General features: G+C 48.0%; 1 protein-coding gene across 1 annotated transcript in view; it reads right to left on the reverse strand.

Moving 5' to 3' along the window:
* Nucleotides 1-702: 702 nt before the first annotated feature.
* ITGB5 (integrin subunit beta 5) overlaps nt 703-14256 on the reverse strand; it is a 59472-nt gene continuing 45918 nt past the window's right edge. Inside the window, exons 11-15 of the mRNA XM_027723603.2 lie at nt 7347-7569; nt 6553-6656; nt 3185-3301; nt 1852-2018; nt 703-1293 (exon numbers count right to left, since the gene is read on the reverse strand). Of these exons, the coding sequence (XP_027579404.1) occupies nt 1198-1293; nt 1852-2018; nt 3185-3301; nt 6553-6656; nt 7347-7569 (707 nt within the window). The 3' untranslated portion in view covers nt 703-1197. The remainder of the gene's footprint in view (nt 1294-1851; nt 2019-3184; nt 3302-6552; nt 6657-7346; nt 7570-14256) is intronic.

Consider the following 14256-nt stretch of genomic DNA (forward strand, 5'->3'; position numbering starts at 1 on the left):
CTTTTTTCTCCTGTGGCGGCTCCAGTCCCGTCGCTGTCTGTGTGGGTTTAAAGCTGCAGCTGTTAGCATGGTAACCCAAACCCCAGCTCCAGAGGAAAACACATGGGACTGGGGGAACGGTTTGGGTGGGGGAAAGGTTTGAGTGGGGGAAAAGAAACTGAAAAAAACAAGCGAAATGTATGCTGTAAAGCAAAAACACTGTGTTTTATTCAGCTCCCTTTCCAACCAAAAGCTCAGGGCTCCCTTGCTTTTCCAGCTGGGCTCCACTGGACCCCACAGCAATAGTCTTCTGGTAAAAAGTCTGAGGTCTGGATGAGCTGCTGTGTGCTCCCAGTTGCCCTCCTGCAGGCACCCAGGCCGGATGCCTGCTTGCACACTCCAAGGGATGGGTGTTTAATTTAGTTTCCTCAGCCTAAACTCCCATTTCCCTTGAGCTCCCACCAGTTTCCCATCTGTTTAACACCACCAGCTCAGAGCAGGAGCTCCTTGAAGCACTCCCCACCCTGGGTCAACAGCAGGGTATTAAATCAACATAACTTCGGCAGCAGTCCCTGCGACTCCACCTCCTATTTTTATAGCTATGGTTTGACTGATAAGGCTCTATTAATAAATCAATCAGGCAGTACCACTCCTGCTTGCAGTAGCAAGCCCCATTTTTCGTGGGGGGCTCAGCAAGGAAACAATGAACTCTCCTCACAGCCATCATATATGCACAATAGTTTTATTTTGTTTTTTTATAAAAAAAAAAATCCTAAAAACTGCAGAACATTTGTATCCTAATTTCTTACACAAATTCTTCCAACACCTTCCTCTTTTTAAGCTAATTCCCCCCTAAGAACTTGTGATGGCGTGGGTTCCCGTGATTTTTGATCTAGTCACCCTTTCTAACGGGATATGTCTAAAGCTGCAATATGGCACCTGGTTGACTTAGTTGGCAGGTTTAATAAATCCAGAAAGCTGGGGTATGGAGTCACACACGGCTCAGAGTCCATCAGCACAGGCAGGGAGCCTGCCTCCACGTCCATGCCTCCAGAATGAACCAGACCTTTCTCCTTACTGTGCAAATAACAGGCTTTGGTCATCGACCAGTCCTGTCGTAAGGGATTCTCGTACCTGAAGAGGATCCCATCTTCAAGTGGGGAAGCAGCACGTACAGTCAAGCAATTGTCCACAGCAGTGCCAGGCGCTCAGACCTCATCAGTCAACTGTACCGTTGTAAGACTTATTGAGCTTGTTGAACGTGAACTCTACGTTATGTGTGGAAATTGGCTTTCGGTAGAGAGGGTTGGATGCCTTTGGAGAAAGGAGCAAAGAGAACAAAGGTGAGGAACAAAGTCTGTGTCATGGTGAAAATGTGTCAGTTAGTTTGGAGATAGCACTATGTTTAGCTTTGAGTGAATTGAGCATTCAGATCCAAACTGCAGTGTTGTTTATCCAGAGATGGTCCATCAGACACACCTTCCATCCTGCCTGCAGGCAGAGGTGATGCCCTCAAATGCTGATCAACCCCACCCAAAGCTTCCCACAAGGACCCCCTTGGAGACCTGACCAATCTGGCTGCCACCACAGTTGGGGTGTGGTCCTCTCTCCCCTACCCCCTTCAGCCTCAAGCTCTGCTGAGAAATAGATGATGAAAGCAAGGGCTGGGTATAATTTTGCAGAGCATTTGTAACTTGCCAAGGGGAAGGCAGTGCGACATGCTGGACCCTGAAGTGTGCTGCAAGGCACTGCAGGGCATGGCACCTGCATCCCTTGTTCCTGCCACCCTTCTCCATCACTGCAGAGCTGTTTGCTGCCAGCACATCCCAACAGCACCCCCATACACCAGCAGCACCCCTGCCCCAGGCTCACCATTTCATATCTGGCCCGGGAGCGTTCGCTCTGGAATCGGTCGAACTCCCGTCTGTCATGAATAGTGACGAGCAGCTTCCAGAGTGCCAGCAAGATGATGCCAATCAGCACCACACTGCCAATCACTGCCAGCACGATCGTCACAGCGCTGGGGGCTGAGCTGCAGGCTGGTCATGAGGGAGAAAAGGTAATTAGCTCCAGTGTGAGCGTAGCCTGTATCTGGGTCCTGGAACATAATAATCTGGACTGCAGCCACTATGCAAGTGAACTCAGGGCAGCACTAGCAGCAGTGACTAAATTAAAAAAAGCAACAGTCCCCTCTGAAATCAAAGTGTTTTGTTTTTCTTTTTATTATTAAATAAATGCCTTGCTAGAGGCAGGTCAAAGGGACAGCTCTCATGCATGTCACCAGAGCTGGGATGTCACGTAGCGCTCCAGGGGAAGAGTAGGGCTGCAGTGCCACTGTCCAACAGTGACGCAGGGTTTTAATGCCAGGTGACCCATGTGGGATGCAGAGCATTAAGGTGCCTCTGGCAAAAGCCAGCTCAGCCTTTGGCCCACAGGGACACAGGTGATCTCTAAGGACTTTAAGTAAGTACATTAACTGTCAGCTAATCAACTAGTCTTTCAATTAAGTGCAAGCTGCAGCACAAATTAAATAAAACATAAGGAATCTCAGTCTTTCCCATATTGGCCTGTGCCTCAGAGGACCAGAGCAGATCACAAGAAGCTACTGCTGGATGCTTGCCAGCTTGTCCTAAAACCCCATGAGGAGTTTTCTTTGAGCAACTGCATTGCATGTGATTAAAATAACGCTGGGAAGCACAGCTGTCTGTGCAGTCTGGGGAAGGGAGCAGGGACACACAGCCCTTACACTGCCTGGATAGGAGCTAGCTCTTAGGCAATGTAGAAATCCTTAGCTGGTACAGGGATTTCCTAACATCCTGACTTAACCAGCAGCAGCACCAGGTGTCCCCTTCTGATGTTTTTGTTCCTGGGGGCTGTATCCCCAAATCAGGCATGCTTTTTACTACTTAAATAGGCTCTATTTATTTTAATTCAGTATCCTAAGTTGGCAGAAAACCCTTCAACCATTTGCTAGCAATGCTGGCAGCTCAGGTGCATGTTTTACTTGGAGTCCTTTTTTGACTAAGTTGGGAGCATTTGTAGTTGGGTTTCAGCACTATAAAACACTTCAGTTTAAATCATCCCAGTTTATCTGCTCACACACACAGCCAGTGAAGCCAGCCTTGCTGCAACTCACTGGGCTGCAGCCCATCACCTCTCCTGAGGCAGCCTCTGCTGTTAAAAAGGAAACCAAAGGAGGGTCAACCTGGCTCTTTGAGGACGGTGAGGTTGGATTTCCCACTGGGAAGCTCCAAGTAGGTGAACTTCATGACGCAGTTGTTCACCGGGTAGGCGCAGAGGATTGCGCTCGGGTCATCCGTTTCTGGAACGAGATGCAGAGTCACAGAATTTTATTTGGGGAGCAGGCCTGGAAAGCAGCACACTTTGATCACGACTCATGCAAATCGTAACTGAGCAATGTCCAGATTTACTGCTTGAAAAAATGTGGCACTTGGCAAATGTCCCATGGCAAACAGACTCAACCTCTCTCTCTCACACACACACACACACACACACACACTTTTCCTTCACACAAGTCTGCTTTGGCAATAAATGCTGTTTTCTTCTTAATTTGCTAAATTTCTTGAAGAGTGGAAGGTGAAGAGAAAATAAGGGGCACAGACTCAGATGGGGCCAGCAGCAGCAGCCCATGGCCAGCTCATGCTCTTCCAGCTGTGCTGAGTGGCTCCAGCTCCGGAAATGGCTGAGAAGTTTGTTTTTAAAGAGTGAGATAGAAGAGGAAAATGTGAAAAGGGAGGAGAGGGGGAGGAAGGGAGGGGGAAGGGAGGAGTTGGTTGGAAAGATGATGTGTAGATGGGTCACAAGAAATGAGAGGACTTTCATATAGGTACTGTATGTGTGTTTGCCTGTCTAACATACCACCAGGCAGAGCCTGTTGCTGCTCTGGTCAGTCTAAGATGCTCCCTGAGGAAGGCTGCTTCACAGAAGCAATTTAAGATTCAGCAAAGCTATCACCTGAGGTTTGCAGCTCTATCTTCAGGTGTGATTTCAGTAAAGCCACTGCTCTGCATGGCCACAGCTTGTCAGGTGTCTCCGTTGCAGGGACAGTGACTGGAGGGAGATGGGGCAGCATCTCGGGCCATGAGAGGTAGCTCTGCTGAGCACATCTCTGCAGGCCTGCATGGGCTGAGCGTGTCAAAGGAGAGGAAGGGATTTAGGGACCCAGTGCTATTGGCTGGCAAAGACATGACCTTGCCTTAGGCACCTGGAAAATGCTTCCCACAGCTCTCCTCCTCACTCCTATCTGTGCCTGTCTGTCACGCTGAAAAATGATCGCATTAATGACCACTGCTACTCCAGCCCCTTAGCCTTCTCCTGGTCTGTTTGTTTTTCCTTTCAGTGCCTTTGACCTGCATACAGCTTAAAGATTAATACCCTACATTTCAACAGCTGAGCCCAGATGCAGCTGTCCCTCTGGTGAGTTGCGACGAGTTCCTGGTGTGGACAAACCTCAGCTGTTCCTACCCTGGGACACGAAAACCTGCTCTACCTACACAGTGGTAGCAAAGGCAGGGCTGGAGAAGTGCTGATTGTTACAAAGTAAAGTACTAATTGGATTAATATAGATAAAACTTCCATGTTTCTTGACTAACGCCCTTCTGAGTTGAGCAGCAAACCTTAGTTCCTCCAGGCCTAGCTGCTTTCACTCCGATCCTTGCACCGCTATTCTGCTAAAAGAGACAGGGATTAAAGTCTCAATAGTAATTATCTCTGTTGGTCTTCACTAGGTTTCAGAGATCACATGTCCACATAGAGAGGTGTGAGGGCCCCACTGAGTTTTCAGGTCCACTGATGTGTGCTGTTGCCAGGTTCAGCTCATGCTCCTCTTGTGTTTAAACTTCCTCTCTGGAACCACTAGGAATGCAAATGAGATATTGCAGAAGCGAAGGAGATCCTGCAGAGTCCAAAGCAAGTCATACAAGCCTCCCACAAGGCAGCATTCTGGCTTATGAGTCCAATGATTGATGCCTCTGCCATACAAAGCTTTGAAGAACTGGCTGCTTCATACTCAGAGTCAAAAGGCACTTGGGATGCTCCAGGGTGTGCTCATTGCAATTTGATATTTAAGGAAGTCCCATCCTCCTCTGCCAGGGTACTGCAGGTCTATGTATTGTGTGACAAATATCAGCATTCAGCCTCTCAGCAGGGACTTATAATACGTGCTGAATAATACAGGAGTGCTTGAAAACCAGGATTTGGCAAAGTCCGCCTGTAAGGAAGTCCACAGTATCCAAGAGCTTTCTTGAGGAATATTTTGCTTTATCTCTTCCTCTAGCAGCCCAGATCTCCAAGCACCACGTGCAATCCAACTGTAATAGTTCAACAAAAGCATAAGCATAATTCCCCAAAATGTCTTAAAATAGAAATTTGGCTGTGTTTTTCCCTGAAAGCCATGCAGGGGGTTTGCAAACCATAGCCCAGCCTCACCTTCCAGGGCACAGTCAGCACAAAAGCTGGCTTTGGTGTGGTACAATAACCAGGCAGGAGGGATGAGCTTTAACCCCCAGTATTTGCTGGCTCCTAAGAAACACGGGCCAGCCAGGCACCAGTGTGGTGGGGGGAAACAGTTTTCCCCCTGAAGTTCTAAAATGGTAAATCCATGACAACCAGAAAGAAGCTTTGTGTAGTCTGGACTTCCACACCTCTCACAGTGTGCAGGTGTAGGTGCCCTCCTGGCTGAACTGCAGGGAGAATGGAGAGAACAAGAGCAGGTGTCCCAAACAGAATGGTAGGAAACCTCACTGGTCATAATTTAAAAGCTAGAAACTGGATGTAAGAGGAAAATGGGAAAAACATCACCTGCAAGCAACTCAGGGGGAAAGGAGTGAAAAGGCGAGCAAGGTAGGGCACTCCTACCTCTATAAAGTATGGGAAGAGAAGGAAATGTCAGATGCAGACAGTAATTTATCCCTGATTGATCTACAACCCTCTCTCCAAGGCGTACGGCTAAGGACAAGGTCAGGATTGTGATTAACACTGTCACAAGTTTGGATCGCCTCTACTCCTCCAAATAGCAACCAGGACTCCCAGAATGGATCTTGAAAAGAAGGGGGAGAAAGTAATCTGCTGAGAGATGCACACGTAGGGTGACCTCTAGAAGAGGGCACAAAGGGCAAGAGAGGACCTTGCCAGGGTGGCTTGTAGCAGTCAGGTCTCCCAAAGCAGAACTCGTTTCCGAAACAGCTTTGCTTTTCCTTACAAGCTCACTTCTTCCAAGATGAATTCCTTTTGTACTCTCTCATGGCTCATCTCTTCTTCCGTCTCATCTGACCTCATTCCACTCCCTTTGCTCCTTGCACTGGTGGTAGTGGTTAGATGTGGTAAGATGTTATTTAAGATCAAAGAGTTTTTTACTTCATTATAGATTATAGCCCAGAGAGAGTGCAACACATACCACGTATACACATATACATACTACCTGCACATATACATTTCTAAATACTAGGTATTCCCTGAGGGTTTCTTTACAGATGTGTCTTGGTCTGGTTAAGAGGAGCTCAATGCCACAGTCACTGGCTCCCACTGCCTGCAGTCCTGCCGCTGCCAACTTACCGAGAACATCCACAGTGGTGATGATCTCATCCTTGCAGTGCTTTTGGCAGGTTTGGTTATCAGCCAGTCTTCCTGAGTTAAACAGCTTGCATTCAATGCAGTCCCTGCAGGAACACACATAGAGGGGAAGATTAAGCACCCACAAGAAACTGTATGAACACAGAGATTCAGCCCTTGGAAAGGGACTCCCAGAGTGCTGGTCTTGAGGCTGCACATCTGAACCACAAGGAAAGAGCAACTTCAGGGCCAAGCCTCCATCTCAAGGATGGATTTATTCTAGAGGTGGATTCGATTAAGGTGTAAAACAACTGGGAGGTTTGGGGCATTTTTGCCCTTTGGATGTCTGGAGCTGCATGTCAGCTACTGCAAAATCCTGCCTGAGATCAAGGCAGGCAGCACTGCTCTGTACTAGTCTGAGGCTGATGCCCAGGCCACCTCCATTGCTGTGAGGCCCCATCCTCCCCTCCTCTGCAGCTCACAGTTCTCTGGACCCAGACGTTTGCAGCTCAGAGTGCAGCAAAACTGTAGTTGCCAACCTTTCCCGAAGAGTGGGACAGCACTGGAAATGAATAGGGATGAACCTCCGTGAGGACTGGAGCAGCAACACTTGTTGCTGCTCTACCTGGGATACTTTCAGGTTGCTTGGCATGGGCTCCTAGCAGTAAAAGGCTTGCCTGGGCAGATCTCCCCTGTTTAACAAAACAGGAGTAATTCCGTAGCTGAAAAGCATCCCAAGATACAAAGAGCTGCCCTTCCCACCCGCAAGAAGACCCTCCTGAAATGCCCGTGAGTACCTTTTAGTGCTACAGACACCTGGGCAGGTGGGACACTTCTCACACGTCTCTCCAAAAGCCCCTGGCTCGGTGCACTGACACCTCCCACAGATGCAGGCACCCCTGCCACTGCACATCTGGCCATCACTGGAAACACAGCTGTCCATCTCGGTGGAGCAGTTGCAGTTGTCCCCAATGTAACCAGCGTGGCACTTGCACTCCCCACAGTGACACTCTCCATGACCTGAAAGCAAGAGCAGGGGAGAGGCATCAGCAGCATTCAGGGCCAGCGATGGGTGCTGTGGCTGCCCTTATGCAGGAGGGGTCAGCAGCCCAGCAGGAAGAGCTGCCAGAGAGACCTTATTTGGCAGAGCAACAAACATATGGTGATGGGAAACACCTAGATATCAAATTAATATCTACATTTAGCAGCAAAAAATACCTAGTCACTGATCTCCCAGCTTCCCTCTACAGTTACTCAAGACAAATGGGCACCTCTCCCTTCCTACTTTCGTATGAATTAATCTCTTCTTTCTCTGTCTACATCAAGAGATATGAAGATGGAAATGGAGTAGTGCTTCCTTGCTGGTTTTGAACACAGAGTTTAGCAGCAAAAAGCCTAGCAGGTTGCCCACTTCATAAAGTCTTTCCTACCCTTCTTTCCTAACAGTTTTACTTAAGAAGTTCTCACAAAAACCTTGAAAAAAAAATTAAATCAACAAGCACTGTCTTCTGTGTCCAAATAGGACCTTTGTGTCCCAGCCAGAAACATGAAGGTTGCTGGGACTAGTTGAACCCCCTCAGGGAGTAGCTCAGGGCTGCTCACAGCACAGATGGATGAAGAAACCAACCGAGTGAAGGCACTCCTCTACTGAAACATCCCCTTGCAGCTACAGGGTTTAGCAATGGGCTGAGAAAGTCAATAGGCTCCAAGGCTTTCAGTGACAGTAAGAGCAGTGGCTGGCTGCCAAGCAGTTGCTTTCAGAGAGGCATCCATCAGCTTGCTGGAGAGGCTGCTTGAAATCCTCCTTGGTCAGTCCCTAGGAGAAGGGATGCCTTTGAAGGCACAGTTCATAGAGTTGAAGGGTTTGTATATGAGGCTCATCAGCAACCTCATTACAGCTCAGCTTTCCCACTGGAAACAGCCTGAAGCACCCCAGACATGATAAATTATATACGCACTCCTTTCATCGACACAAAACCACTGATCTCCCTGCCTCCCTCATTGCGCCAAGATTATGAGAGAGGCTGTGGACTGTCAAGCTATATCCCTTGCCAAAAGTCACAGGAGCGCCTTCTGTTTTACTAGGCATCTCATATGTCCCAGAACATCACAAGTTGCCCTCCTACAGCCTCTTTTGCACTCCCACCATTTGCTTTGGATCCAGCCTGAAAATTCAAACATCACCAGACAGAGGAGATTATGTTTACAAGATCTCTAGAGGTGATCTCCTTCCCTGCCTACATCTGATGGAGATTAAAATCCCTTGCTCTGTTTGCCTTCACGGCGACAGCCTTACCCTTTCCCCAGACATAGATGTACAGGCAGGTTTGGTTTGCCCCCTCCCTACAAAGCTTTGGGTTAGAGCCCATGGGCACGGCTATGTCCACAACTGCTGCTGTTCAGGGTACAGCTGCAGGACTGGGACCCTCACGACCTCCACTTCACAGGCAAACCAAATGGGGTGTCTGGCTTTCATTCACAATTAATTCAGGTGATTGGTCTCATACACAGCAGGTTTGGTGCCTCCATGGCAATGCATGTGTCCAAATTAGCTATAAATCATGGTTTTCTTAAATGGGCACTATTTCAAAGAATCCAAAGCAACTGGCATCGGGAATTCATGTACATGGCATATTGTAAATGTGTTAAGGCTTGAATTTGAGCTGTGAGGGACAAGAGAAGCAAGCCAATGGCATTCATATCACCCCACAGTCCTGACCTGGGTGGGAGCCACCCCCTGCTACTGGACAGAGGGGCAGAGCCCCTGTATCATCAGCCTTAGCTCAGTTCTCCTAGGACACCACAGAACCCAGCACAAGATGTGAATGCATTGGTAATCCATCTCTGGACCATAAAATGATTCAGTTTTTAAAGGCATCAGTGCCAGGCCATAGAAGGTTAGAGAGACTGCACATCCCTTCCAGCCCCTGGCAGGCTGGAGATGGAGCCTGGAATGACTGTTGGATGGGAAACGGCCATTTCCAAATAATGCATCCTATTAAACCACTGTGATCGGAAAACTTAAGAAACAGCATCTTAAAGGAAGCGGTTTTGTTTATTGAAGGGGATGAAGAAAAAGCTGTTTTGTATGAGGGTGACTAAGCGTGGGGTGTGACCTTAAAATTTAGAAACATGTTGACATGTGTTTCCTGCCTTGGCCACACTGGCTCACTATGCAAGAAATCACTGGCTGAAGCTCACCATGGCAAATATGCCAAGAGTGGGAATTTTCCATCTTGACCTGTAATGGCAAAGATGTTACAATCTTCTCTGCCTACATCAGTTTGAAAGAGTGGCCACTCCTGCAAGCACCATGAGCTCCATTTCTGGTGCCATTCATCTCCCACACAGCCTGAAACTCAATGAGTGGGAAACATTTATTTCTCATATGGACACAACAAGAGTCAGCCCACTTTCCAACGTCCAGCTGGAGCACTGGAGATGGGAATCCACTCTGTCCTCTTACTGAGGACACTATCTGAGAGGAGTCTCGGGGTAATGTGGCACTGAGTCTTACAGTGATGGTGACTCAGAGCTGAGGTTTGAGGAGTCCTACCCAGTACTCACATTTTGCAGGAAAATGTGCTGCACATTTCTGGTCACACACAGTGCTGATGTGGTCAAGCAGTCTCTGTGCCATCTAAGATCATGTCTGCAGGAAGCCTTACACCACCATGGCCAGGAAAAACCTCTGCTTTACTTCCCAGTTTCATTTCCAAGATGACAATCCGTTTTCAAGGAGGGTGTGTTTCAAGACACCTCTGCACCGGCAGCAGTCTCATGGTGCAGGACATCACCCTGGACTTTAACCCCCTTCAACTCTGAGATTGCACATTCTCTATTAAAGTCGGTTTGTGAAGCAAACATTCATTATGTTCCTCAAACATAACAAGAGATATTTTCTTCTGTTCCCACCCTTGAAATGAGACAAGCTTAGAAGTTTAAAAGACGGGAAATTACATGTTCCCTTTGAATTTGATAACATACTTTCCAGGCAGCTCTTATTAGGGGGCTAACACAGAACACATATCAGGGAGGCTGCAGAAGCATGCTGGGAGGGTGTAGCAGAGGAAAGCAATGCTTTTGTCGGAGAAAAGCAGTCCCCACACTAAGTTTGACTACTCTGGGATCCATCAGGGCAGGAGCCATGGGGTGCATTGCTCCTCAGAGGCATCCTCTTCCCTGCGAGGCCACCAAGGTGGACTGAGACCCACAGCCCAACCGATGCTTCCCTCTCTCTCTCTGCCCTGAAACACATCCCCATCCCACTGCTGTGCCCCAGCTGGGCTGCACCTCTCACTGTCACTCAGGCAGCTTTTGGCAGGACATCCAACCATCCTCATTTCACCCCAGCTGCCTCTGCCTTCCCCCCTCAGCTGCTCACCAGGATGACAGCTATAGGCCAAATCCTCCCTGCCCTCACCCTGGCACCACAAAAACCCGGGCTGGCATTCCCACACCAGCACTGTGTCTTGCTCTGGTCCCAAAGCAGGATCATTGTCGAACGGGGATAGCAGCTTCTGGCAGAAGCTTCCAGCCTCTGACCCTGATTTCATCCCAGGCTTCCTGAGAGCAGGCTGTGACCCTGCTGAGCAGGACAGCCCGTCTGCCCTCCATGATAACTGTCCGCCTTTTAGGAATTGTACCAAGAGGTCTGAAACTCAATGCACTAAAAGCTCTCTCACTAGGGATTTTGATAGAATAGAATGTGGTTTTCCTAAAGCTTCCTACTTCTGGGGACCACAAAGTTATGCAAAAATACCAGCTTTCTTTTGAAAGAAAAAATATCATCCCAGCTTTTATGGAGAGGGCAAAAATGTTTGAAAACAAGCCCCCTTCAACACTTTTTTTTCAAACCTTCTAGAAAATTAAACCAATGTGCCTACCACACAACAAAAAGAAATCCTCGTGATTTTTAAGCCAGTTTCTTGGTTTCTGAGCACTTGGAGGGGAAAGATCATACTGTATTTTCTTCCCATTTAATCAAACCAATTATTTTTTTTGCCTCTGTGCTCACACACAGACTTTGGGTCAGGAACTCCAAAGGGCTGTGCTGTTGTCATTTTTGGTTACTTGAACAACTAGTTTGAAATAGGAAAAGCCCCAAAGGAAAAACAATTAAGAGAAATAAGTTATGGCAAACAATTTCCAGATTCCCCGGTGCCATCCCTTTAAGAAGCCCTGGCTGCTGTGCCCAGCAGCTTGAGAGTCCCAATGCAGAAGCCAACATTTGTTTGTACTTCTGAGGGGTGGATTCATCAAAAAAATCTGCTTATGAGAGAAGAAGTCAAACCCTATTGATGCAGAGCACTGCTTGAGCATCAGTTTTGTACCAGATCAGCCAATCTCTCAGCAGAAGTGCTCAAAATTTGTGGGAGAGGCTCTATGAACAGCCCATTTTGAGTGGGAGGAAGAAGGGCAGCAGAAGAGGCTTTGGACACTTGGAAAACACAGACCTTTCCATTTGGGAAAGGGCTATGGTAAGACACAGTGCCTGCTTAGGCAAATAAATCATCCTACTAATCTCTTTCCATGACTCAAAGCAGCCAGCACTGCACATCAAGAGGCCAGGCAAGGCGAGGTGAGGCAGTCTGCCCATGGCACAGCTCAGGTCCATGGCTCTGCCAGACAGTCGGCACCACTAGGGAGTTGGGAGAGCTCAGGATATTTTAGACAGTGAGGATGGATTTAGGATCCATTCCCTGGGTCATGACAGTCTGGCAGTGGAGTCAAGGGTGGCCGGTTGGCCAGAGCATCCCCAATCCCTGGAGCCTGCTGGGTATAACAACCTCCTTGTGAAAGCCAGGCTACTATGTAAACACAGACAGACAAATGTCAAGGGACCAAGGTTTCTGTGTAATCTGAAATTCATCCTCTGACTGCCTCCATTCACACCAGAAGAGAGCCTGCCCACACATTTATCCACAACGCAGTACTGAAGCAACAAAACAAACACTAAGAGGTCAGCAATAAGTAAACAGTGTTTTTCTGAATGTTATTTACACCAGACACCATGGATCTGTGCATCTTTCAATTGCAATGGATATTTATATCCTGAAGCATATGGGTTTGACCAAGAACTGCCAAGGCTTTAAATAAGCCTTTATTTCAATCCTAGTGCTGGTTGAGCTCACCAGTCATCAAAAATAGCATCGGAGATGCAGACTAATGAAACCAAAGGTTAAGGAATAAATACAGGCTTGAGTTGCTAATTTAGCCATGGGTACCAGAAGCCCCATCACCAGCTCGACATTACTGACAGCAATCACGGTGCAGCACTGCCATTGCAAAAAAAAAAACCCCAGCTCAGTATGCCAATTTCTCATTCACTTGGGAATTTCTGGGTTAAATCAGAACTGGACAGGGAAGACAAGGTTTTGGAAACTGCTGTCTCATGAAGGCAGCTGAAAGCAATCCGAGGCAGGCGGATTTCCTGTGGCAGCCCTGGCCAGCCTTTCCTCATTTTCCTTCTCTCTGTTGCAGAAGCGGAGGTGAAATGCAACCACAAGATATGGCTGATGATCCACCAGAAAGCCAAAATGGGCAGCAAGGACTCATTTCCTGAAAGAGATCTAAAGCTGCATTTCTTAAAATAAAGCCTTCCTTTTTTTTTTCTTCAAGTAAACTCAGCACTTCACAAATCTCTTGACTTCTGCTTACGTTAGTGCCTCAGCCAAGCCTGCCACACGTGGCCTTTTGGATGGAGACCCAGAGCTGGGAATTGGAGCTTTTAGGTCCTGCTGCCAACTCTGCTACCAATGCAGGGAAAGATATGGGGCAAAGGCTGCAGTCAGATCCTCCCAGAGACACAAGCACTTCATCCTGACTGGGGACAATTGGGATGGGTGTTTCCTTTGAGCCATAGGCCCAAATACCATCCCACCACATTAGGCACATGCTCATCCTTGACTTTGTCACCCCTTAAGTAGCTGACATAGAAGGCACTGCAGGAACTGCTAACAATTCACATCATTCCTTAAGCCGGATCAGAAGATGGGGGTGTGTGGGAATCCTCCGGGGTTTTCCCCCTCCTGTGTTTCCCTCCAAACCCCTCACTCAAGAAGTGCCACTGTCCTTTTCTATCGACCTTGATCTCTTCACATGCAGGTGTTTATTGGGTCTACCATGGGATGCACCAACACCTCTCCCACAGCAGCGCTCCTCTCTCCAGGCAGCTCTCCAGCCCCCTAACAGATGAGACTTGCTCACGAAACCCCTCTGGATGCAACTCTCTCCATTTGTTTCCTTTCTCCCCAAAAAGTCTGACAAATAAAGGTGCTTGACAAGAAAAGCATTTTCCACTTGGCTCTCCCAACCCTGCCCAGATACCACCAACACCCCTGGGTCCAGAAACAGGAACTTCTCCACCACTTACATACTTCTTCGCCCATCTCTGCCCAGGTCTGCTTATACAACTCTGCACTTAGCCTTCAGCTTTAGTCACTGTGAAGGCTCTGGAAGATTTAGAAACATCAGGGGACATATGGTAACCATGCACTTCACTGAAAGGCAGACAAAGGTCTTGAGAAAACCTATAGCTCTGCAACCCTTCCACTGAGGTATGGTGCTCCCACGAAGGACAAGCTTCATCTTCCCTGATGCCTGAGCAGACTCCTACCAGCTCCTACTGCACAAAAATCCTTCAGATATGTTCTTAAAATAAAACCTGACTCCAAAACAAAGCTGCATGATCCCAAATCCCTGAAC

The sequence above is a fragment of the Pipra filicauda genome, unplaced genomic scaffold, assembly GCF_003945595.2.
Source record: "Pipra filicauda isolate LSUMZ 115617 unplaced genomic scaffold, ASM394559v2 scaffold10_size6260569_pilon, whole genome shotgun sequence".
Lineage (NCBI taxonomy): Eukaryota > Metazoa > Chordata > Aves > Passeriformes > Pipridae > Pipra > Pipra filicauda.